The sequence below is a fragment of the Pseudomyrmex gracilis genome, unplaced genomic scaffold (genome assembly GCF_002006095.1).
Source record: "Pseudomyrmex gracilis isolate BER0280 unplaced genomic scaffold, ASM200609v1 scaffold_353, whole genome shotgun sequence".
Taxonomy (NCBI): Eukaryota; Metazoa; Arthropoda; class Insecta; order Hymenoptera; family Formicidae; genus Pseudomyrmex; species Pseudomyrmex gracilis.
Window position 1 is genome coordinate 19,156 of NW_018020937.1, and position 23,699 is coordinate 42,854.

Below are 23,699 nucleotides of genomic sequence, written 5' to 3' on the forward strand. Positions count from 1 at the left end.
TCGAATATTAACGAGAGTAACGAACGTGCGAATGAAACAATAAAAAAAAAAAAAAAAGATGAAGTTTTTATTAGAAAAAATCGTGAACGCGACGATTGGCGACGCTATGCAGTTAAGATTATTAATCGCAATTAATTACACGATATTGAAGCGACACTATTTTTTTTTTTTTTTTTTTTTTTTTAATCCACGTGATGTGAGAGCGTTTATAACATTTTGTTCTTGATAAAAATTGATTTCCACGTGTCTCTTCATGCATGTGTCACGCGCTGGTTCTCCGCCTGGATTCGTCGTAATTGAACGTAAGTCTTGAACAAACGGACACTTTGCGCTTACAGTCCGAATTCTCTCTCTCTCCTGATTGCGCATTAATTAGTCCTGCGCTGATGAATTAATTAATCGCCTCAGTAGCCATATGTACACACACGTATATCAACACACAAATGAAATTAATCAATTCGCTTGAAATCACTTCACGCGGGATTCCTTTCGCTAAGAGCAGAAAGCAAAACAAAAGGCATGTTTTGTTTATACGATTATCGATTATTCTTCGTAGTTTTAATGTACATATATATTTTAAATTGAAAAAGTGTAGAAGAGAGAGTAAAAATGTAAATTTTGCAAAATCAAGCTTTTCCTTTCACATGAAAATACACACACAAAGGAACACAAATTAAAGATCAATATAGGTAGTACTCGCTATACACAGCGTCTTCCCACTTTTAATCAATTATTAATCCACAAGCTTTGTTGGCAGTAACTTGTAGAAATAGAGAGTTTTCTTGGAATATATATAGATAGGTTGTTCCGCGTAAGACTAAAACGAGGTGCGAAGATAGTTTTAGTCCACTCGACTGCTTTTGTAATTTTTTGTTTTGTTTGTTTTTTTGTTTTCTAACAAAGTTTGCGAACACAGGACGTTTTGTGTTCGAGTATGTTGTGCATTAGTTCTCTCCCTCTGATATTGTTGTAACGCTAACTTTTACGTTAGCGATTATTTTTAACACACAATTGGACACTTTATGATTTCAAATAAAATATATTGTATTAATTAAATAATACAATATATATTAATATATATATTATACATATATATTATATAAATTATATGAACTAGAAAAAATAGAGGAAATAGCTCTTAATTGAATCTTAATATTAATTTTTAAAACAATAAGAATTGGAACATAGCGTGTAAAAATATTTAATTTCTTGAATAAGTCCGAAAATTATCTCCGTTTATTAAAGAAATTAAAATTATCGCAACAACGAAGAAAACAATACTCGCGCGGCCTTATTCCAAAAAATAACAGCCTTATTATGAATAACAAAAAATATTTAGCATTAGCCGATTCCCTAACGACTTTCTTGAATTTATCATTTCGAATCGGAGGTCACCTCTCAAGAGATCTTTAAGTAAAAAATATTTTATTTATATAACACGTAAAAACATCGATTTGTTAAAGTGCCCTGGAAATGCGTTTTAAAGAAATTGTTCAAATATTCTGAAAACATCCAAACGACAACAGGAAGCTCTGTTTTCCCTTTATAATTCGTCAATTTAATATATTCATCCAATGTATTCTCTAATATATCGGTGAATTTCAATCAAAAATTTTTTAATATTCGACGTTATTCCTTTGACGAATAAAAATCGTCAATCCGATTTAGTTTCGGTCGTTCACGTGCAACTGCGATTTGCATAGTACGAGGCCGCAGTAACACGTGCAGCGATGCTTATGCATATGTATAAGTGTGTGCAGAATGTACCGAAAGAACTGTCTATTTCTTTAACCGCGGTCTCTCCTTTCAATTTAGTAACGACGCTCTTTTCCTGTAACGGATCTTTTCACTTAACCTTGATCCGCTCGAAAGAAGAAAAACGGCACTTTGCAGAATATACACATTCGAACAAAAAGTAGAACATTCCATTGTTGAAGTCATCTATTTAAATGTACAATATACATTTAAAGTGCGAAAGGTGGTATTTCTCACATATAAAAATTACAAACTCAAAAAAGAAAAAGTACAACAAACTTATGCACTAAAACATATAACAATATTATATTTGATAACTGATATTGTAAAATATAGAAAAAAAAAACCACGCGCGTTAATAAACAACCGAATAGTTTTGAGCAGAAATATGCCTTTAAAGCGCGCGTGAAAGATATGCGCGAGCTTTTCTGCATGCGTCTCGCTCGGAGAGATACTATAAATTTTCGCGTATCTATCTATAAATACCAGCGAAGCTTGCCAAAATCGTGTGTCGGTGTGTGTCTCCCGGATCGATGCGTGTCTATAAGAGCATGCCTTGCGATACTTGAGTTGTAACGCGGGCGCGAAAGATCCCCAGAACGGCTTTGATTTCCTAAGTATTCTTGACATCGATCTTCGATAATAGCGACATAATTTACTATCGAGAGAAGCTCTTCGAAACACTTGACACACAATTGTTTGCAAACAAGCGCGCATAATACAACACACTACGCGCGCAAGCGTACACGTTTTTTTCTGTTCTTTTCTTTTTTTTTTTTTTTTGTAGAATATACCTATTGTGTTATCATTCCCTCGGAAATAATTAATTTTTTTTTTTTTTTCTGCGCGACGAACAATACTCCCATTTTATGGAGATTCTCTCATTATTTTTAGTTTTCATCGCCACTCGGGCTCGAACTAATTATTCAACCGGTAATCCGAGAGTTCGATGAAATGGAAGTTCGATTACGGATTCCCAGCGCGGCGGGGATGAGGTAGGGGGAGGCGGGAGGCGGCAGGGGATGAGGAATGATAAGAGTTCCAGTGAATCTTGCAGGACGTTAATAGCCTGTGAATTTTCTCGGAGAAGTTGAACAGAACGATGTGTACCGCTTAATAAAATCATGAATCCCCCGGCTGAATGGTCGGCGCGAATAATTAGCGACCTTTCATGGAACGGCTTTTGACGAAGGATTATCCTAAAAGTTTCAGTGATGCCGTGAAACGGATGAAACGACGAAAATCTTCTCTCTTTCTCTCTCTCTCTCTTTTTCTGTCTCTCTCTCTTTCGAGGTCTTTTGAAAAATATATTTATTAGCCATCTTCTCTGTGTGGGTGTATCTGTGAATATACCTTTTTCTACCGTTTATTCAGAACTTTTCCGCCGTAATTCGAACAAATGCGTTTGCAACGTGTGTGTGTGTGTGTATGTGTGTATTGACGTTACATTGTAAATCTTCGTATCGATCTTCGGTACTTTCGCACATTTTGGTTTAAGATTGCTTATTTGTTGGTGCCAAAACAAAATGTTCGACAGGCTAATAAATATCGCGTGATGGAATCAACAAATGAAGAAGGAAAGCTCGCAAAACTATAACCGAATGATCTGAATTAGTATCGTGTATTAGCTTGCACTATTATTAGACGCCTACACGTGCCTACACGTTTGCACTTATTTTTACCAGCGGTTCAAGGATCGTGATCAAACTCGCGGTTGGTGTATATACGTGTAACAACATCGTGTCTCGCGTGGATATTTAAACTCTACATAATTACAAAAATTGTATTTGTAAATTACTCGTCCGCGTAATCGCAAAAATGGACCTCTTCGTAATTTATACAATCGTAATAATACGCATTAGATGCAAAATTTAATGTAAAATTTTGTTAATATTATTAATATAATGCGTGGTATATTATTATCGTCAAACAATAATATAAAATGTATTTATTATCTTTATTGCGCGTGAGCGAAACTCGATATCGGTATTTACATACAACTGATATTGAAATTCAACTGTATTTGATGTAAAAATACAATATATATATATATGTACGCGCGATCGATATCGTATCGTATTCTGATTGCGAGTGTTCGGTGCTTATACGTAGAGAGAGATCCGCTGCAGAGATCGTAAAATTATGCAAATGAGTTTGGCGCGTGCACTTGCACTTGCGTCGCTGCATACGACGACGGCGCCCGCGACGCGTCGCGACGTTTCGAATTCAAAATTATCACGCGGCCTCGCGCGTAATACCGAGTACATAAGACGATAAATACGGTCTGACGCCAATTATAAACCAGACTGACGAAGTTCACCAACCACCGTGTCCCCGGTTTATCTCTTCACCGCGCGCGATGCGTGCAAACGCGCTCGTTACGTATTTTCTCTCGGGACGAAATTATGCGCCGCGTGTAAGAAAAATAAACTAAATCGACAAAGAAAGAAGAAGCGGGAGTGGAAGAAAAAAATGCGCTGCGAGTATTTTTGACGGAACTAAATCAAGAAATTATTATTCTCCCTTGTTTGCGCGACTCTCTCTCTCTCTCTCTCTTTCTCTCTCCCGAGAATTTTCCGCGAAATCTCGATGAGAAGCGGCGGTTATGACACATCAAACCGCATTAAAAGTTCCGTCTTAGCGGTGCTGAATAATGGCGTGGAAATAAACGAACGTTAGAGAGACGGCGTGCGGGCACGAAGAAGAAGAAGAAGAAAGCGAGACGAAGAAGAAATGGACGCTGTAATGGGATCCATGATCCCCCGCGGTTCGGGTGAGTCAGGAAAATCCACGACCACGAGTATCGCGTGACTCTCGTCTGGCTCTACGTCGACTCTATAAGCACTTTAAATACGGTCTGACGTCAATCACAAACTAGACGAACTACGTCTGCGGTTGTACAACTCTCTCGTTATTATATTATTATTGCGCGTGTATGCAACGCGATACACGCGTATACTCGGATAGCGCGATGATTTGCGAGATTTAATGATACTCTTTTTTTAAATATACTTTCGAAGAATTCCGAACGCTTTGTTATTAACGAGCTTAATTCCGTTTATACGGCGAATGCGAAGTCTGTTTAGTAAAAGCCCATAGATGAGAGGTCTCTTTTGTTTACAATCAATATTGTCATATTCTCTTTTCTCTATCGCCAGAAGCTAAGTGAATGTAGTTCACGTTAAATAACTGGTGGTTGTTCGTACAAAGTGTGAAAAATGAGAGAGATAGTTTTTTTTTGTATTTTATTTCACCTACAAATTTTCGAAAATATGTGTTATGGACTACGATGAACTGGTGTATGTGAACTACTCTTTATTACATTTCCAATAATGCGCGCTGCTTCCAAAGCGCTCGCACGCTCATATCCGTTCATATGCACACACACACACACACACACATACACACCAAGCTGGTTTTCATTTATTTTCTAAGTCGCGTATTGTGCAACAAACGTTTTACGGTCGACGTATTCTGGGTCAAGCTCGGATGATTCTGTCTTTCTTTGTGATGCACGCCGCTTGATTTTAGCTGAAAACTTGTTTACGAGCACAATTGTATCTTTCACCTTTAATTGTCCGTGCGACAATATAAACTCGCGCGCATACGTAAAATAAAATATGCGCATATGTATACCGCATATATATATATATATATATATACATATAAATGCGGTATATATATAAAACCGTATTATTTTTTCCAATACATATGTACGTATATGTCATATACGTATAAATCGTATTATATTTTTTCCAACGTATAAGTTCTTATCGCCCGAATGAGATATGCAAATCGGGGACCGTTCCATTTCATCGGAAATGAATCGCGAAACTTCAATGCCTCACGGACGCTCGTCGCGAAGGAGAAGTGATTGTTCGGGACGAAAAACATCAACTGGCAATAAGAAAGAAGAATGATGTTTTTTTTTTGTTAACATTGACAATTTGATATCCTATTCTGTGTGAAGAAATGAACGAGGATGGAATTCTGATGATGCGGCTTGATGATGCGAACTGTAGGCAGCACTTTTGAAAATGCAAAGTAGTTATTACACAACTCGCTCGATTATCGCTTTGTGCGGTTAGACCGACTAAGAGAGCTCATTCGTCTTGAAAGCGATTGCCGCTATTCGCGGGCACTTGTTCCCTTGTCATCGGAAAGTTTCGGCAAGCCCGATTCCTTGCGAACGGTGTTTACCCGTAATGCGTCACGCAAACGATGCGTGACATTCATGCACGCGTGTATACATATGTAGTTTATTTACACGAAGGAATATTTTAGAAATTTCTTACAATTCATTCATTTGCGCGCGCGCTCGGTGAAAATAATAACGTCATTATGCGGTTGCGTCACGTAACCGTTCCATTTTATCGGAAATGAATCGCGAAACTTCAATGTCTTTATCTCACGGACGCTCGTCGCGAACGAGAGATGATCGTTCGTCGGGACGAAAAATATCAACTGGCGATAAAAAAAGAATGATGTGTTTATTTTGGTAATATTGCAAATTTGGTGTTCTATTCGTTCATTTGCGCGCGCGTTCGGTGAAAATAATAACATCATTATACGGTTGCGTCACGTGACACCGGATAAGATGAAAATTCGCAAGTGTCATTAAAGTGCAATCGTAAATATCGGATCGGAGCTCCATAAAGCTCCTGTTTACGCGACGGACGAGCGTTAATGCCTATCCAATGACCGTCACACATAGATTACCCTTCTATTGTATACGAATTAACGATCATCAATACCATTGTGCGAAATTCTGCGAACACAAACTTTCCCGGTTTTATGGACGCGTATCGATCGTGTCCGAGCGTGCGCGTAACACGCCGCGCGGTATTGTAATTCGGACGCAATTTGAACAATTCACGAGCGCGCGATATTGTAATATTTAATGATATTTAATGATTAAAAAACAATTCGATATTGATATTTAATGATAACAAAAAAAAAAAAAAAAAAAACAAACGAAATATTTAAAAGCTAAATCCGCGAGACGCGCGCGCGGACGAACGCGCGCAACGGGACGAAAAATAAAATACGCGAGACCAATTGTATCGTATATTCCGGTGTTGAAACAGAATAATATCAAGCGAGAAAGAATCGTTTTTGTTGTAAGAGAGCGATTCAAGGCGTCGATAAGACGTGGCGATTTCATCGACCACCGGGGGCACACGCGTCCATTCACCGCACGATTAATCGCTTGTCGACCGTACGATGATAACCATGAATGGAACGTGACGAATAAAAGATAACGCAATAACCGTGGTTGTTGTTGCACACGACGTCGAGTCACAGCGGTGTGTACATATATTGCATGTACAACACGTAATGTTGTGTACGCAACTTATATGACATACATACATAATTGAAGACTAGGAGCTTGTACACAACGCGAAGTCGCATTAATGATGCGCGGTTTACATTCGGTGTGTGACAAAATTGCTCTATAAATGTTTTATAAGCAAACCACACACGTATCTCGAAAAAAAAACGTCTCGCGAAACGTATTGTGTATACGTGTCGTCGCCGCCAAGTATAACGTGTCATCGCGATGTTATTTGTATCACACACACAAACGTGCAAGTCGCGCGCGCGCGCGCGCATAACCGAAGTCTTTCAATAAATTATTTATGGCGCATTTATGACTAGTCTGTCTCTTTTCGGTTCTAGCCGCTCGTGATAACGCGGTTTTTTTTTTTTTTTTTCATGCGCGATGATTGATTCTGAATCTTTCAAGAAGAACCACGTTCCTTTTCGACCGGTCAGATTTGATAAATACGCAAAGAGAAACACCATTATTGTATGAATGGCGAGACGCCATTAGGTCGGACAACTCGACGAAATAACGATGTTTTCGGGGATTGACAAGCAAGTAGAGACACAGGGGACGTTCTTTAGCATAAGGAATCATTCGAATAATGAATAAAATATAATTCACAACTTTCTTCACACACACAGGCTTATTCTTAGGCCACAGGACGCGTTTATTTAAGCACGCCGTTTATTCTTTCTCCAGTTGTACAGGCTAAACAACAATGGGAAAAGAAATCTCAGGAAAAAATCTTGATCCACAAATCTCGTTTTCCGACAACCGTCTCGTGTGACAAATTCGTCTCTCAAATATTGATAAAAACTAAAGGCAAGGTCGGCGTGTCAGAGTCGAAAGCTTCCGACTCGCACACAGCGGAAACGCGTTGATTGAAGGTCGATCGAAATAATCTCCGATCATGATGAAACATTTTTTTTTTTTTTTTCCCGTTTATGATTGTCGTTCGTGCTGCTAACGAACTTAAATAAGCGTCGGTGCTGATCTCTACATGATCGAACGCAAGAGAAACGTAACTTTTTTGTTAAAAGTTTAATCTTGATTCTCTGCCGTCGGGACGATGATACACTCGACGTTTGTTCTCTTCGGATGTTCTTTCGCGCGTCGATAACACTTGTCTTTAACATTTTGTCACTGAAAATCTCGAGAGAAACTGTACACAGATCTTTACTGTATTTTTACAATCGTTTTTTGTGTATCTATAATCTTAATGAGAGATAAAATATTACACGATTTGTTTTGTGTTTGAGTAAATTACGCGCTGTAATGATATTATCTTTTTTTTTTCGTGATGTGTTATAAGAATTTCTGAAAATGATGTTCGGATTTTGTATCGGGTTAACGTCATTTTCCGTCGTGTTATTGAAACCCTGACGTAAATTGAACCGAAACGTCACGGTGTGTAAAAATAAATACGTCAACGCGAAAATCATTTTCAGATATTCTTTGTGATATATTTTGTGTTTATTCGGTATTTTGATTTTTGAAAAAAAGCACAAACAAAAGAGTTGCGTGATATTTATACGCTTCACGTGATGAACTTTCGCAGCGTGTGTTCGTCATCGTCGAGACTCCATATTCGTCTTCATTCAAGCTTTTTTTTTTTTTTTACGGCGTGGGTGTGATAAATAGTTCGCGCGAGATTGAACGTGAAGAGAGAGTTCACGGTTAATGAAATGGCGTAGTTTATTAATAACTACGTATACGTTTACACATTATGAAGGATATGATGTATCGCGTAAAATGTCCGCCTCGGATCGTGCAACGCACAATGTGTAATTCACGAAGAGACCTAATCGATCCTAATATTACGGTGTCACGCTTCGTGGACCGTGTAAGAGACTTTTTATCAAGAAAACTTATCAAGAGACCCGAGCGGAACTTCAATTAGAAATTTGTTCGAAACTCCCGACCGCGCTTTTCAATCCTCGAAAACATTCTCATTAGAATTCCGCGCAGTTTCTCGAACGCGCGCGAATAGTTGGAATATTTTATTATTACATACATGTAAGTATATTTAGTTTAAATATTTTTAAACAAATGACAAATTTTTGGACGATAATATTAATTTTAACCCAATTTCAATTTTTGACAGTGAAATCGCGCGCAGCGAAAAAAAATTACGAGTGTCGCGTGCTCGAAAAAATTAAGAAGTCCGGAATGCTGATCGTTGAATATATCTCACATGGGTGAAATGCGTTCTTGCAATTCCGGTCCCTCCGCGAAGTGAGAGATACGCGCATCTGTAAAATGTAGGTCAGATCGCGCGGAACGATCCATTACCATGAAAGCATTGCGACGGAAGCAATTTTCAAGGGTGCTTTTGTGTGTTCCAACGGCGGCGGCGGGCGCGGGACTCTTCCTTCCTATTTCAAAAACAGACGACGGACGTGCGCGTAATTCGCAACGAGCTTGTTTTCGCCGCGTGCGCGCGCGCGCGATGGAGATTAATGCCGTCACTGAGTGCAATTACGGTGATTAGCGAGTGCGTCAATTTGCGACAAAAAATGGCGACAAATAAAATACGTAGGCAAAATGTAAAAATGAAGATTAACGTGGGAATCACGTGAATTGCATGCGCGTGTGTGTATATTACACACCGCAAATGTCGCAGAAACATGCGATTCAGGACAATTATTATTCTTTTCTTGTAGGTTCATAATATAGTTTCGACAAGTGAACGCACGTTGTAAGTCTTGACAGCGAAAAAAAAAGAAAACTTTATCAAAGCAATTGCCGAGTTTGTTACGAGCGTTTAACTAGTTTTAATCGTTTATATATATATATACTATTTACGCGCGAACTTCCATCGAGAAACTGGCCTCGAAAACGGAACGGGTCTGATTTACCATTCAGAAGCAACTTTACCGCTTCTCGGCGGTAAAGTTACGTTGGCCGCGCGCGACGCCATGCGTTGCTTCTAAAAATGGATTCCCCGGGCTAAAGCCGAGCGAACTTCGAAGTCGGACAGGTCGACAAAGTATGCGCGAATGAGCGATAAATTTGTGCGACTCAGGAGCGAGATAATAAGGACAATATCGCGATATAAATAGGACGGACGCAACTGAGAAGACCGTTTCTCCGAAATACTTTAAGTAACGTAGATACTAATTTCTCGATAAGTAAAAAACTTCTTTTGCACATCATTATAAAAGCGCGAAAGTAAAGTTACGCGCGTAATATGTGCGACAATTGTTTTGTGCATCTTTTTTCTTTTTTTTTCTTTTTTTTTATTTAAAACCTTGAGGTAATTTTTTAAATTGAGATTTGATAAGGCGGAAAAAGCGCTCTCGAGAACAGTTCTAGAAAAATTATTATATCCGAATGTATACGTATATATATAATAATTGAGAAAGTTCCTCTAAGAATTTTACTTAGAAATTTATGAGAGAGTAGAAGTTTCTCTCTCAAGTCTTTGACAAACTATGTGTTTTTTTTTTCCTTTTTCTTGAGAACGGAAGGACGGAAGGTACGTTACATCCAAGAGCGTAAAGAGCGAGACGGTTCACGGGAACAATTTTTGCGTCAAGTTATAAATTACGTATTTTGTTAATGAATTTTATGCATCAGATAAACAGTTTACATTAATAAGTTGTTGATAGATCGGTAAACATGTTACTTTCCGGCTTGCGCAGCTCGGAACTTTCCCAACTTCTATCCCGACCCAATTTCCATCCCTTCCTCGTTGCAGCAGCCGTCCGAGGTGATCCATGATAAGTCCACTCCGGCATTAACCACTCCCTCCCTCCCCTTCCCCATTCCCAACTCTATCCATCCCTCGACCGATCCACTTTACTCTTGCCACCAGTACCGGAAGTAATTTCAGCCGTTACATCAACCTATATATATACGTAAGCTGAACTACTACTCGGTAAAAGATTACGTTCCGTAGATATTCCTGAGGTTTATAGCCTCGGCACTCGATATGGCGTTACCGATTTTTTAATTGAATGCGTTTCAATGCGGCTTGTATACAATTTTTTTTTTCTCCAAATTAATTCTGAATTTTAAATTGCTCCCGTTTGTTAGAAATAAATTCCAGAAATTTACCGGAAAATACGGGAAACTAACCGTAGTCGGGGATCTCTCTTTTCTCTTCTCTTCTCGTTTTTCTTATATTTACCGATAATTCTCGCCGCGTGATCGAGGATTACGAGAGGCCCTCGTAAAAATTCCACCGTCGTAAGTCCGTAAGTTAAAACCCACCTTGCGAAATGAGAGGCGAGTTATTCGACGTCGTTTATTTCTGTCTCGCCGACGCCAATTGCGTTTTAAGTATTCCGCTGGAAAAGCACGACTATATTAGTTATCGATATGCTTGTATTCAATCAAACCGTGTCCCAGTTTTCGCCGGGCGCATTTTTCCGCTAAAAATCCTGTCTAAAATTGATGTTCTCAGTTTAGAAACGTCGACGGGGTAGAACGCGAAAATGTGAAACGAATAAACGTGAAAAATGAATAATTGCGCGAAAAATCTATTTTTAAAATTTTTGTTTTCCGCGAATCTCGAGAGTGAAACAGCGCCTGTGTATTTTTATCGCGAAAATAACACGCGTATACAATTTTCTCTTTAAACGTGCATTATATAACACATCCATAAAAGTACAACTATATATAGTATCTACTATATATATATATATAGTATTCGTTCTCTTCGGCGAGAACCAACTTTACATTGTGACAGGAGGGCACAAGCCGTTTAGAATGCGTCGCGGTGCGCCGTTTTATTCAGCCGAGGAAAGCGCAGCGATGTCCGGGAAAAGTGCTGGAAAGTTCACAAACCCCTGCGTAACTTCCGGGACAAATTTTCCCCCGAGTTTATACCGGCTTTTTCCGTTGAAAGACGGATTTCAAAAAGCGATAAATCGCATCCCGGCTGCGTCCGGCGCTCGTCGGCTGTGATCGTTCATTGATTTTGACCCCCTTCCCCGTTTGGGAGGTCGGACACGATCCCTCCATTACTAATCTCCATCACTAATCCTCCTCTCTATTTCTAATCCTTCATTACCTCTTTCATTACATGTCACTCTTTTTATTTCTCTCTCTCTCTCTTTCTCTCCCTTCTTTCTTTTCATCGTTTTCTTCACATGCGAATGAATCGCATTCTCTTGTTCGAGCGCGTGTTACAACACGCTTTTGCTTCAAAATCTTTGAAAAGCGGGCTTTAATAAATCATCCGATACTTTGCAATTAGGATTATTTCGACGTACAGTCATCCACGTTATATATTCGACGCGATCCGAACTGTAAAGAGTGTTAGAGAGATAATGGAGAGGGCGCATTGATCCTTGGGGACGGGATGAGAAATCGAGCGAAATTGAATTCGCCAATGGGGTAAGCCAACTCGCCGAGCTTCAGTCGGGATATAAGCTTTTCGTGGGATAAGAAGCTTTTAACGGTAACACGAGAACACAGCGAAAGCCACAAAAGTAAACACAAATTTATATCTGCCCCCAGAGAGAGAGAGAGAGAGAGAGAGAGATGTTTACGGGGGATCAGAAAATTTGACGAAGCGCCCAAAAACTTACAACCCGTTTCGCCGGCGAGACAAGAAGCAGCAAAAACTTTTGACATTGTCGAGACATTGTGTGCTTTTGAGATTAAATAAGTTTTTTTTTTCATAATTTTGTAAGATTTTAACACAAAAATTTAACTTTCGATTATTATTACGAAATAAAATTTAATTTTATTTATTAACTTTTAATTATTATTATTTGCTTAATTGTAAGCACAGAGAAATACTGAATTTTATATTTATGAATGAATATCTGAAAACCTACTCTCTCTGTCAATTGTTATTATAGCGTTATGTTATTATTTGAGATAATAGCACATATAATGGATTTGCGGAAAAGCGAAGATGATCCGTCAGTTTATCGGAGGTTTACCGGGGGACTGTGCGAAATTCGACGACGTGCGTAATCCTATATACAAGGTTTTGGGGTGAACGAGGGTAGGAATTGCAAGGCGACGGATCCGCCACAGAGTAAGTCACACAAGTCACAAAACTCCACACGGGAAACCCAATATCGTCTTCGATTCACCAGGAAAATATCGAGAATTATCTCGAGATCCCGAACGAAAAGGACAGTTTTCTCGTCGTTTCGTCCGCACAAAGCGTGTCTCCCCGTTTAAAGGGTATTTCGTGCCGTTTCTTCGCTGGAAAAAATTCCGTCACGGAACGCACAATTGAACGCACTCGAGAAACAGATTTGCGCTCGTTGACCGGATTTCGATTTTCGCTAATTAAAACACACGTTAAAATAAAAATCCTCAATCTCTCGGTTGATCGATTTTTCGCGAACGAGTTTCGAATATCTACAACCGAATTTTTATTCTTTTTTTTTTTTTTTTTTTTTTTTTTTTGCGATAAAATAAAATGTAACGCCTGTTGTTGTGGACGAGAAACAACGAAAACGAGTGCATCATTCGTCATTGGTCGAAATGTCCGCGATATATCGATCATCCCTAGATGGAGAAGATAAATGTGGTCGTCCGACATTATTTATGNCAGATTTGCGCTCGTTGACCGGATTTCGATTTTCGCTAATTAAAACACACGTTAAAATAAAAATCCTCAATCTCTCGGTTGATCGATTTTTCGCGGATCTTTTTAAAATATCTACAACCGCATTTCAATTTTTTTTTTTTTTTTTTTTTTTTTTTTTTTGCGATGAAATACGATATAACGCCCGTTGTCGTCGACGAGAAACAACGACAACGAGTGCATCATTCGTCATTGGTCGAAATGTCCGCGATATATCGATCATCCCTAGATGGAGAAGATAAATGTGGTCGTCCGACATTATTTATGCATTTGAAAGCTCGCTGCAGTTTTATGTATGAATTTCCATGTTATACGCATATTATGATTATGCATTATCGGAATCTTTCGTATTATCACATAAATGATGTATTTTAAAATATTCAGTTACGTCGCGCTTTACACACACACACACACACACACACACATACATTTCCTCGGATGATTACGAGAATAAAAAAATAATGAGAGACCATACACACGAGACTAACTGTTCCTCGTTCGATATACAGTACGTGTAATATCTGCGCGAAAAAAAAAACGATGTGTGAATTAATTCATAAACAAATATTTTAAACATTTTGTGTGTGCCGCAGCCACGTGTAGGATGTAATTCCACATTCTCCAATACGCACTCCATCTGAGTTAATTTCACTTTGCTGTTTCACTTTCGCGCTAGGAAAGAAAGCGAGTTGTTTGCAAGTGGTGCGAGTCGGCATGTGGTCAGACACGGAGCACGGAATTAGCCTAAGAGAAGCGAGCGACTATAATTCATGAGGCCAATCGATAGCAAAGCCGCGTGCAGCGCGAGAATGTGAGCTGTCCGTCGCGTTTATCGTTCGCGTTTAAAGTCCTGTTTAGGTCGATTTTCGTGATAATCGCAGATGTACATATCAATCAGTCACGCGCTTCTAATAACGCTCTCGATCAATCACTTTTCATTAAGCCTTTGTTGGCCAATCTATTTTCTACAATACACACACACACACACACACACATACACGTAAATGGACGATTTTACATTGTTTTAAATTGGAACTCAATCCCGAAGAAATTGATACAAAATGAATGTGCTCTTTCAACAAAATAAACTCAATATTTAACTTTAATATTTAACGTAGAACGTTTCGATCTACATCGTGAAATCGTTTGATTAATGTTTCGAATGAAATATTGAACGTGAACATCGGTTTTGTGTGATAACAAAAAAATGTACTTTAGAATCTTCGCAATCTCGTGTTGACCGGCTGTGAATATATTTTTGCGGTACTCAATATGTCGCATTGTGTTTTATTTTAAATCGAAAAAATCCTCTATCTGTGTCTGACTCGGCGCGCAAGTCGGCTCGCCACTTATTTCGTTAAAAGAACGTGCCCCGACACTATTGAAGTAGCAAGACGCGATTTTCTGGTTTCAGCGGAGGCAGGAATCGCGGCTGCGGCGGAGATGAAGCAGCCGGAGGAGCGAACAGAGGAGGAGAAAATGGCGCTGTTGGGCAGACCTCGGTTGGGCGAGGTTTCCCGGGCACAGATAAGGATCAAAGAGTCCAAGGAGTTCAAGAACACCGTGGATAAGCTCGTACAGCGAGCAAACGCCTCCATAATACTCGGTGAGTTCTTAGGGTAAATCCTTTCTTTGGACGCATGTCGGTATAAAGAATATCTCTGCACACACGGGGACTCATAAAACGTCGAGCGCGATCTATTTACAACGTGTTGAAAGAGTAAAAAATTCAAAAAAAAAAAAAAAAAAAAAAAAACAATTGTTAAAAATTTGAAGAAGTCACAAACACAGAAGTCGGAACACGGCAGAAAGTTTTTGTTCTCATTTATTTACGGTGTCTTCTTTTTTTCAAATAAAAAGTTTGTTTTATTTGGAGTGGCATTGTTTAGTACTTCTGAAATGCGATACAGTGTTTCACAACTGCCGTGTTGTAAAAAAAAAAACGTGAGACGGGAAATTTCGTGCATCGCGAGATTTCCCTTCGTCAACTTCGTAAATTTATTTATCGAACGGCAAGAGAGCCGTTCCTCTAACCTAACCCGACCTAACCCGACTCTCCCGATGGGGGACAAAATGCGCATCGCGGGATTCGCTAGCATCTAGATTGGGGACTCTTCAGAAATGCAACCCTGAGGAATGCGGCGTTATGTGCAGGCTCGTGAAATTCAAGACTCCCTGGACGCCATATGCATGATTCTCACGTTTCTGCATTTCCTGCATCCTTCCACTTGCGCGTTCTCCATCTTTCTTTTTTTTTTTCTTTCTCTCTTCTTCTCTCTCGCTGCAGTTTCACATACCGTCGTACTTTATATACATATATTTTTTTTTTCATATTCCTTCTTTTCTCGCGCAGTCTTTTCTGTGATGTGTGTGCGTGTATATCAAGTTAGATATACAAATTACACAACACCTCGACAGTTGAAATCCGGTGAAATATATCAAACAAAATTGTTATTTCAAAATTATAAACTATAAACATTTCGCGATCTCGCAAATTATGCGATCGTATACGATCAGATTGCGTGCTATTGTACGCTCAGAAAGTTTTTTGCCACAACATCGAACAAAATCCCTCGACGACCACGCCATTGCCACTTCTCGCTATGAATACCGTAAATTTCCAATGGAAGCCTCGAAAATGACACCCTGCGCCGGATTCGCTTTCGATATCGACACCGAACATAGAAGACAATAGAAAACACGAAGCTATCTGAAGCTATCACTTACAGCACGCGGAGAATCGCTTTGTTCGTTTCCTCCTCCGTGCTACTTGGAGGCTTCCTTTTCCTCACAGCAGGAAACTGTTTCGTGTGCTTTTCGTTTCGTGAAAGCATCCTTCTCTCTCTCTCTTCTTCCTTCCCGCCGCTTTTCCAAAAGCTTCTCTTTGGCGAAAGCTCCGATGAAATCGAACTTGCAAAAATCAACGATAGCTTTTGTGCGCGGAGAGAGTCTTCGTAACGCAGTTTACGCTTTTTTTCATAAAGAGAGAAAGAAAAATTTGTTGTATCTAGTTTCGCGCGTTTCTTCTTCAAACGAACAATGTCGTTCAGGGTTTTCTCGAAACTAATTGCGTAACGCACAGTGAGGGTGTTATTGTTTTTTTTTTTTTTTTTGTAAAAATGTTTCGCAATTATAATTTCGCAGAAACGAATTTTTCGAATATATTTTGTACAAAAAAATATTCCGCAAATGTCACATAAACATTTAGGTAAATGCCTGAAATAAATTGCGCATCATAAATCAAAAAAACGATGTAAGCAAACATTGGACTGTGTCGGTCGCGATTTATATCGTGTATCGGCGCGCAAAGTCGATAGCGGGAAGCATTGCATTGCTCTATTATAGTGCGCTTTTCATTGTTCGGGCTTTCCTTTCTGCATTTTCTGCTTTCGCTCGCCCCCGTGAAGCGGAATCGCTCAAAGCGTTTTTTCGACTTTTGCCCAACGTCGATGAAAGCGCTTCATTTGCTCGTTCGACATCCCCGCGGGAGGAAGAGTCAAGTGTGCCACTTTATGCCGACACTTTTCGTTAAACAGCACGATATTGACCTTCCACCGGAGAAAACGTGAAGATAAAAGTCTTCGTTTCCTTTTTACAAAACTTATTGTTTTTTTTTTGTTTTTCTTTTCACAGCACGATATTGATTTCCACTGGAGAAACGAAGATAAAATTTTTTGTTTCCTTTTACAGAAAACTTTTTGTGTTTTTTTTTCGTTTAATCAACTTTCCGTAAAATCACTGATACATTAAAGCTCCGGTAATTTTGAGCGCACGGAACCGATTTTTTCTCGATTCTTTGAAATTATTTTCTTTTCCTTTCAGCAAAACCGACCGACTGGTAGCAAGAGACGAAAGATATATGTTTCTCTTTCTCTTTGTTAGATTCTTAGAGCGGGGATAGACGCGCATTCTACGCGAGTTGCGCAGTCACTCAAGAATCGGGAAATCATTTAATAGCGAGGAAACTATTTGCTCGCTCATAAAAGAGAAGTCGAAATTGTGATGCTTGAAGTTACCGAAGTTCTACTGTACAGACGTTTTCTCTGTTCGCCTCTCTCTCTCTCTCTCTCTCTTTTTGCTCTCTTCTTTCCTTTTGATGTGCAAATTTTGAAATATTGCTCTCAGGCACAAGCTCCTGGAAAGAACAATTTACGGAAGCACTGACCGTCAGCGGGGGCGATGAAGACGACGCGGAGAATGGTCAACCCTCCTCGCCATCGATGATGGATTATCTCATGCATTCACTTACCATCTTCTGGAAGGTTCTTTTCGCTTTTGTCCCACCCACCGGTAAGTGGCAATCTCTTCTGCATGCCGTCCAATATTCTCACGCACACACAACTCTTTATATTAATTAAAAACCTCAAACTCTTTTTTACTTTACTAACACAACACAGGCGCGCGCTACGCGCACGCTATTGTTATTTTTATTTAACGTGTTGTCAGTGAACACAACCTGTCACCGCGATGACAGATAGTATATACGTCTTATAAACCATATAATACACATATGAAAAATGTCAGAAATAACGTATGAAAATCAAACTCAAAAAATAGTGAGAGAGAAGTGAAAAAACAACACGTGACTAAAGTCACGTAACAGGGAAAAGGGTAAAAAAGAGAATATTATATATATTATATGTAATATTCTATGTAATATTATATGTAATATCTATATATAATACATACACATACTCATATATGTATATATATATATAAATATATATACAGTCATCACGTGAAGTCAGTAACACCGCCGCGGTCGCGCGGCCGAGGTCAGTGCCCTGTCAAGGCCGCGCGGCCGAGGTCAGTGACTTCCCCCCACCAAGACCGCGCGCCCGCGGTCAATGACCCTCCCCCCACCAAGGCCGCGCGGCCGAGGTCAATGCCCCGTCAAGGCCGCGCGGCCGAGGTCACTGACCCTGCCAAAATCGCGCGGCGGAGGTCAGTGACATTACTCTGTAGTATGTATATAATACATATAATGCAATATAAAGTATAATATTATAAATATATAATAAATTATATTTATAATATGTATTATTTAATATTATATATAATATAAATACAGTCCCGTTATTTTCACGTGTTGTTTTTCTACTCTTTCCTGTCTCTCTCTCACGTGTATTTAGTTACGTTTTTAATTTTCTCTACATATACGACGAACTGTCTCAAAATCGCTTTTCATTATTTACTCTCTCGATCTTACCGATTTGATTCGACTCGATCAACCAACCAACCAATCGGCAACGCGGAAAAGAGGCAACAATAGGTGCGATATATTCGACTCCAAACGCGCACTTCTCGGTCCAAATGCCTTTTTTAATATAGGAGGACGTAGTTACGTGTGTGGCTTGTTTATATATATGTACAAATAAGTTTGTATTTTGTCTCGTGGCGAAATTACGATGAAAATACACGGTTGTTTGCTATCGCCGAAACGATTTTACAAAGTCGATAAACGTCGTTGGTTCGCGCAAAAAAGCGTTTTCACCGCTCGTCCGTGAGGTAATAATTTGCTCGCAAATGCGAACAGCGGTCGCAATCTTACGTGGTAACGACATCGACTGACACGAAATTGCGATCGGCTTTGACGCGATAGAGGAGCAAAGTGAATTTCGATCGGTATGTGTCACCGTGGCGTTTATGACGGCGCGTGCAATCTTCGGAAAGCGGAAAGCGCGCACTTCTCCGAGTGTTTCGGACGTATTCAGACAGGTATTTTTTAATATAATATATATTTCTCAGAAAAGAGAGAGTAAACATGTATATATATATATATATATATATATAAGAGACTTCATTCAAGCTCAGCAGGGACAAATCGAAATTGTATAAGTTATTATTCCGGTGCCTGGTACTTATAAAGGACGCGGTTAAAAAAATTCTCTTGTTGTTTTTGTCCAATTTCATTTCGCGGAGGGTTCTCAGATTCTTTCCATGCTTTTCGCTTCAAAAGTTTTAATTCCTTTCTGACTCTTTCTTCCTGTTTTACTTGTTTTTCGAGAGCCGGAGAAAGGGTTTTTCTGCATCCTTTAGTCGCGGCGTCGCCTCCATTGGGTGGAAGAAAACGAGGAAAGACGGCAAGGGATGAACGGGTGGGAGAGGGGCGCGAGAGGGGAACGAGGGAGGGAGGACGTGCTTTATTTCAGCGAGCACAATCGCAAAAGCCCGCTGAACTGGCAAAAGCTCGGGGAAACTACTGTATCGAGCAGCGTAGTAGTTTCATCTTGTTTATCTCCCTTTTCCTGTCTCCTTTCTCCTTTCGCTGTCCTTATAAGTCAACGCTTCGTTACAAGATGCAAAAGCGTGTTTACCACTCTCGTCTCGCGAAGAGGAAGGCTCGGACAGTCAGAAGTTGTCAGAGATGATCGAGGAAAGCTTTTCGGCGGACGGAGTTGAGCGAAGTTTACGAACAATCAGTGAAAGAAATAGTTTTACACGAGTATGCGAGTAAATACACAAACGTTAGAACGGTCATATTCGCGTTTGCGCGAACAATATTCTGTTCCTCGAACAATGTTCGCGCTCAATTCGAGCTTCAGGATTCTCGAGAAAAATGTTCAACGAATAACGTGGAATATAATACGTGGAATTTATATAAATAACTTCATTTGCAGACACGGGTCTCCCAGATCCACCCTCTCAAAAGTTGCGCATCGGCGTTTCTAGAAAAATTAGTTTTTTTTTTTAACATTTATATCTTCGAAACTACCATTTTTTCAATTTGTTTTTTTTTTATGGAGAATCGTTCAACTTTTTGATTCAAAAAAACAAAATTGAAAAAATATTTATTTTTCGCGGAGATATTTGATTTTAAAGTCGCGTGGGTCTCACAGACCCAATCTGTCTCACTCGTGTGTCAGTTTTGAGGTTTGCAGGCGAAGAGATAAAGATAACAAGAAATGTGAGAGATTTATATACGTGTGTGTCACACACCGGGTTTTAAATAAATAAATCTGACCGCTTGCATCATTTAATCGAGGTATCCAAATCCTAAATTTATGCAATCGCACACAAGTGATGCAACTGCGACATGCTGCGATACAACGAGGCATTGTGCGATTCATGAATATGTCAGTTTTCTAAACAAACATCTTGAACGTATATTTCTACATTGAATCGCAAAAATGTACGGTATAATTCGGAGACGAGAGAAATTGAATTTCGATGAACTTAATTTTCGCGGACGCGCACGAGGAATGTGTGTGTGAAATATTTTGGTCTCTCCCTTTCTGTCTCTCGAAGCTTTTTCAGAGGAATATTAGAAAATCCTACGAACATGTATAATACATATATATGTATATATGTATATATATATATATATACATATACATCACTGCGCAAATGCAGGCGCGTATACACACAGATACGTTTACGTGGCGTTCTCGCCTTTTCCGCGAAATTTTCACGTGATTTACGATGACTCGCGCCCGCATACTCTTTTCCGAAGTAATTTTCGTTCGCGGAATTTACGACAATGGCCGCGTGTGCGTCTCCTAGAAGTTCAAGATACCAAACAGGTTTTTTTTTCTTAATAAACGATAGAAATTGATAGATTTATCGAAGCCAAAAAATCTGTGAGATTTATCTCGCTGGAATCTTCTTTAAATCAGTAAGTTGTTTTCACGTGACGCTCAAGATAATGTCGTATGTATTTCAAGATAAACAAAAGATTGTTAAACGTGATCCCATTATATTTAATTAATTCTTTGTGACCAGATCTCAAAAATGACAAGTCGGCCAGACCGGGTCTGTAAGACCCACGCGACTTTAAGATCGAATATCTCCGTGAAAAATCGATATTTTTTAAATTTTGTTTTTCGAATTGAAAGTTTGAACGATTCTGTGTCAATAAAAAAAAAAACAAATTGAAAAAATCTCTAGTAGTTTTGAAGATGTAAGCGTTTACAAAAAAAAACTTGGTTTTTTCTAGAAACGCTGATGTGCAATTTTTGAGTGGGAGACCCACGTCTGGACTTTAAGAGTTCGTAATAAATATTCGCGCGCTGCACTGAAGTTACATAACTCACTTGAAAACGCTTTTTTTATACGTTCAATTTCCCTAAAGTCATTGCAAGCTCACTCGATCTACTTTCTCTCTCTCTCTCTTTCTTTCTCTCTCGAAAGTTTCTGAGTTTGCTGATTTTCCAATAATTACGTAACGTAATCGCTAAGAGAGAGCGAGAGTCGCGCTTTGAAAAAGATCACAAAACACGTTAATAAATCAGTTGAGTTTAGCAAGAGATTACAAGCGGCAAACGCGTGGCTGCGATAATATACATCGGCCACGTGTTAACGGTAAAACTAACCGCAATGTTTACAAACTCTTTTACGCCCACGTAAAGCGTGCCTTACCATAAAGATCTCTAATAATAATTTTCTCTCTCGTTGTCAGGGCGCGCGAGAAGCACAGTGTCCGTAAATTATACTTCGATCTCTTGACCGGATCTTATCTTAACATATATATGTACGGCTTAATGTGTATATTATTAGTCTCGTGATACTTTGTAACACTTTGCGAAATTGTTGTACTTTATAATCGAATTTTGGTAATTGTTTTTAGAGAGATGAAGTTTTTAGAGAAACTCCCTCTTCTTTCAAAAAAAAAAAAAAACATTTAAAGCTCTCGCTCGTTGGTCAAGAAAGTTATTTAAGTTTAAATGAATTGTATTTAAATTAATACACACATAGTTTAGCGCGGAGTTTACTCGACGAAAATAAACCGATTAAAGTACAATTACAACGTGTCTTACATCAATATACACATAAGCGCTTCGTGATTTGAAAAAGGCGGACGAGATTACGCTGAAGTAGCGTAATTATTCCCGCGAGTAAACAGACGAAGAGAAAACTCGCGAACGTAATTAAGCTCTCAAACGTGTGGCTTTATAGTAAAATGCGTGTTTAGCACATAAGAACAATTCTTCTTTTTTTTTTTTTTTTTTTTTTTTTTTAATTCACGCACAACTTATCTTAATTACATGGAAATATCGTGCGTAATAATTAGAAGCCCTTTGATAACACACACATTTTACAATATTTTTTAATATTAAACTGTGTAATATTACTTTTTAATATTACTCTAAAACATTATTAAACATGTGTATATATATACTTCACGTATACATACGTATATGATGTAATTTTTTACCGCACGGAAAGATAAGAAAAAATTAACAAACACGTATGTATTGTTATTTTTCAGATATCGCCGGCGGTTATTTGTGCTTCATCATCAGCATTTTTGGGATCGGTGTCGTAACGGCGATAATCGGCGACGTTGCCTCGTATTTCGGTTGCACTTTGGGTATCAAGGATTCCGTCACCGCCGTGGTTTTCGTCGCCCTCGGTACCAGCATCCCCGGTGAGTGCCAAAGAAAACGAACACCGAAGCGTGTAAGTAAATCCGCACAAACCGCTGCAAACTGTTACATACTTTATTTTGAGAATTACGATATTAAAAGTCGAAAACACACACACTGATATATCTTTTAATACCGAAAAGTTAATTTTTATCTTTTGAAACGAACGTTTCAATCTGTTGGCTTCTCTCTTCCTATACATATATCTTCTTCGATAGATGAGAACGACGACAAACGCGGCCATCTTGAAACTCGTAAAACCGTAATGGAAGTAGTTTCCGTCGCTCTAAAACGCTTATTTATCTCGCAAGAAAGTTGAATGACATACAAGAAATTCTCGCCGCTTGATTCGTACGAGTGGTTTTCTTCGTGTGTATTCTTTCTTTCTCTCTCTCTCTCTCTCTCTCTCTCTCTCTCTCTCTCTCTCTCTCTTTTTCTTAAATTATTAAAGTGCACGCATCTCACCGTATACTTTTTATCTTACACTCGTGTGTTTGTTTTGACGTTTATTTCTGATATGTATGCATTGTGCGTTAGATAAACGTTGCACATAAACCGCAAAGAAACTGCGGCCAGATAGTTTACTAGCTTTTTACACACTTTTATACACTAAATAGATAACAGTAAACAAAGAAATTAAATAAATTTGCCAAATTAAGTGAGCAAATTAAATTGAAATAATTTACAATTTTTTTAA

General features: G+C 38.9%; 1 protein-coding gene across 3 annotated transcripts in view; it reads left to right on the forward strand.

The window, feature by feature from the left end:
• Window positions 1–23,699, forward strand: part of LOC109860246 (sodium/calcium exchanger 2) — a 47,839-nt gene that overhangs the window by 17,523 nt on the left and 6,617 nt on the right. The window contains exons 4-6 of one of the 3 annotated variants that reach the window (XM_020439212.1): window positions 15,028–15,243; window positions 17,763–17,927; window positions 22,846–23,004. In XM_020439212.1, the coding sequence (XP_020294801.1) occupies window positions 15,028–15,243; window positions 17,763–17,927; window positions 22,846–23,004 (540 nt within the window). The remainder of the gene's footprint in view (window positions 1–15,027; window positions 15,244–17,762; window positions 17,928–22,845; window positions 23,005–23,699) is intronic. The other 2 variants (XM_020439213.1, XM_020439214.1) reach the window with 2 other exon arrangements.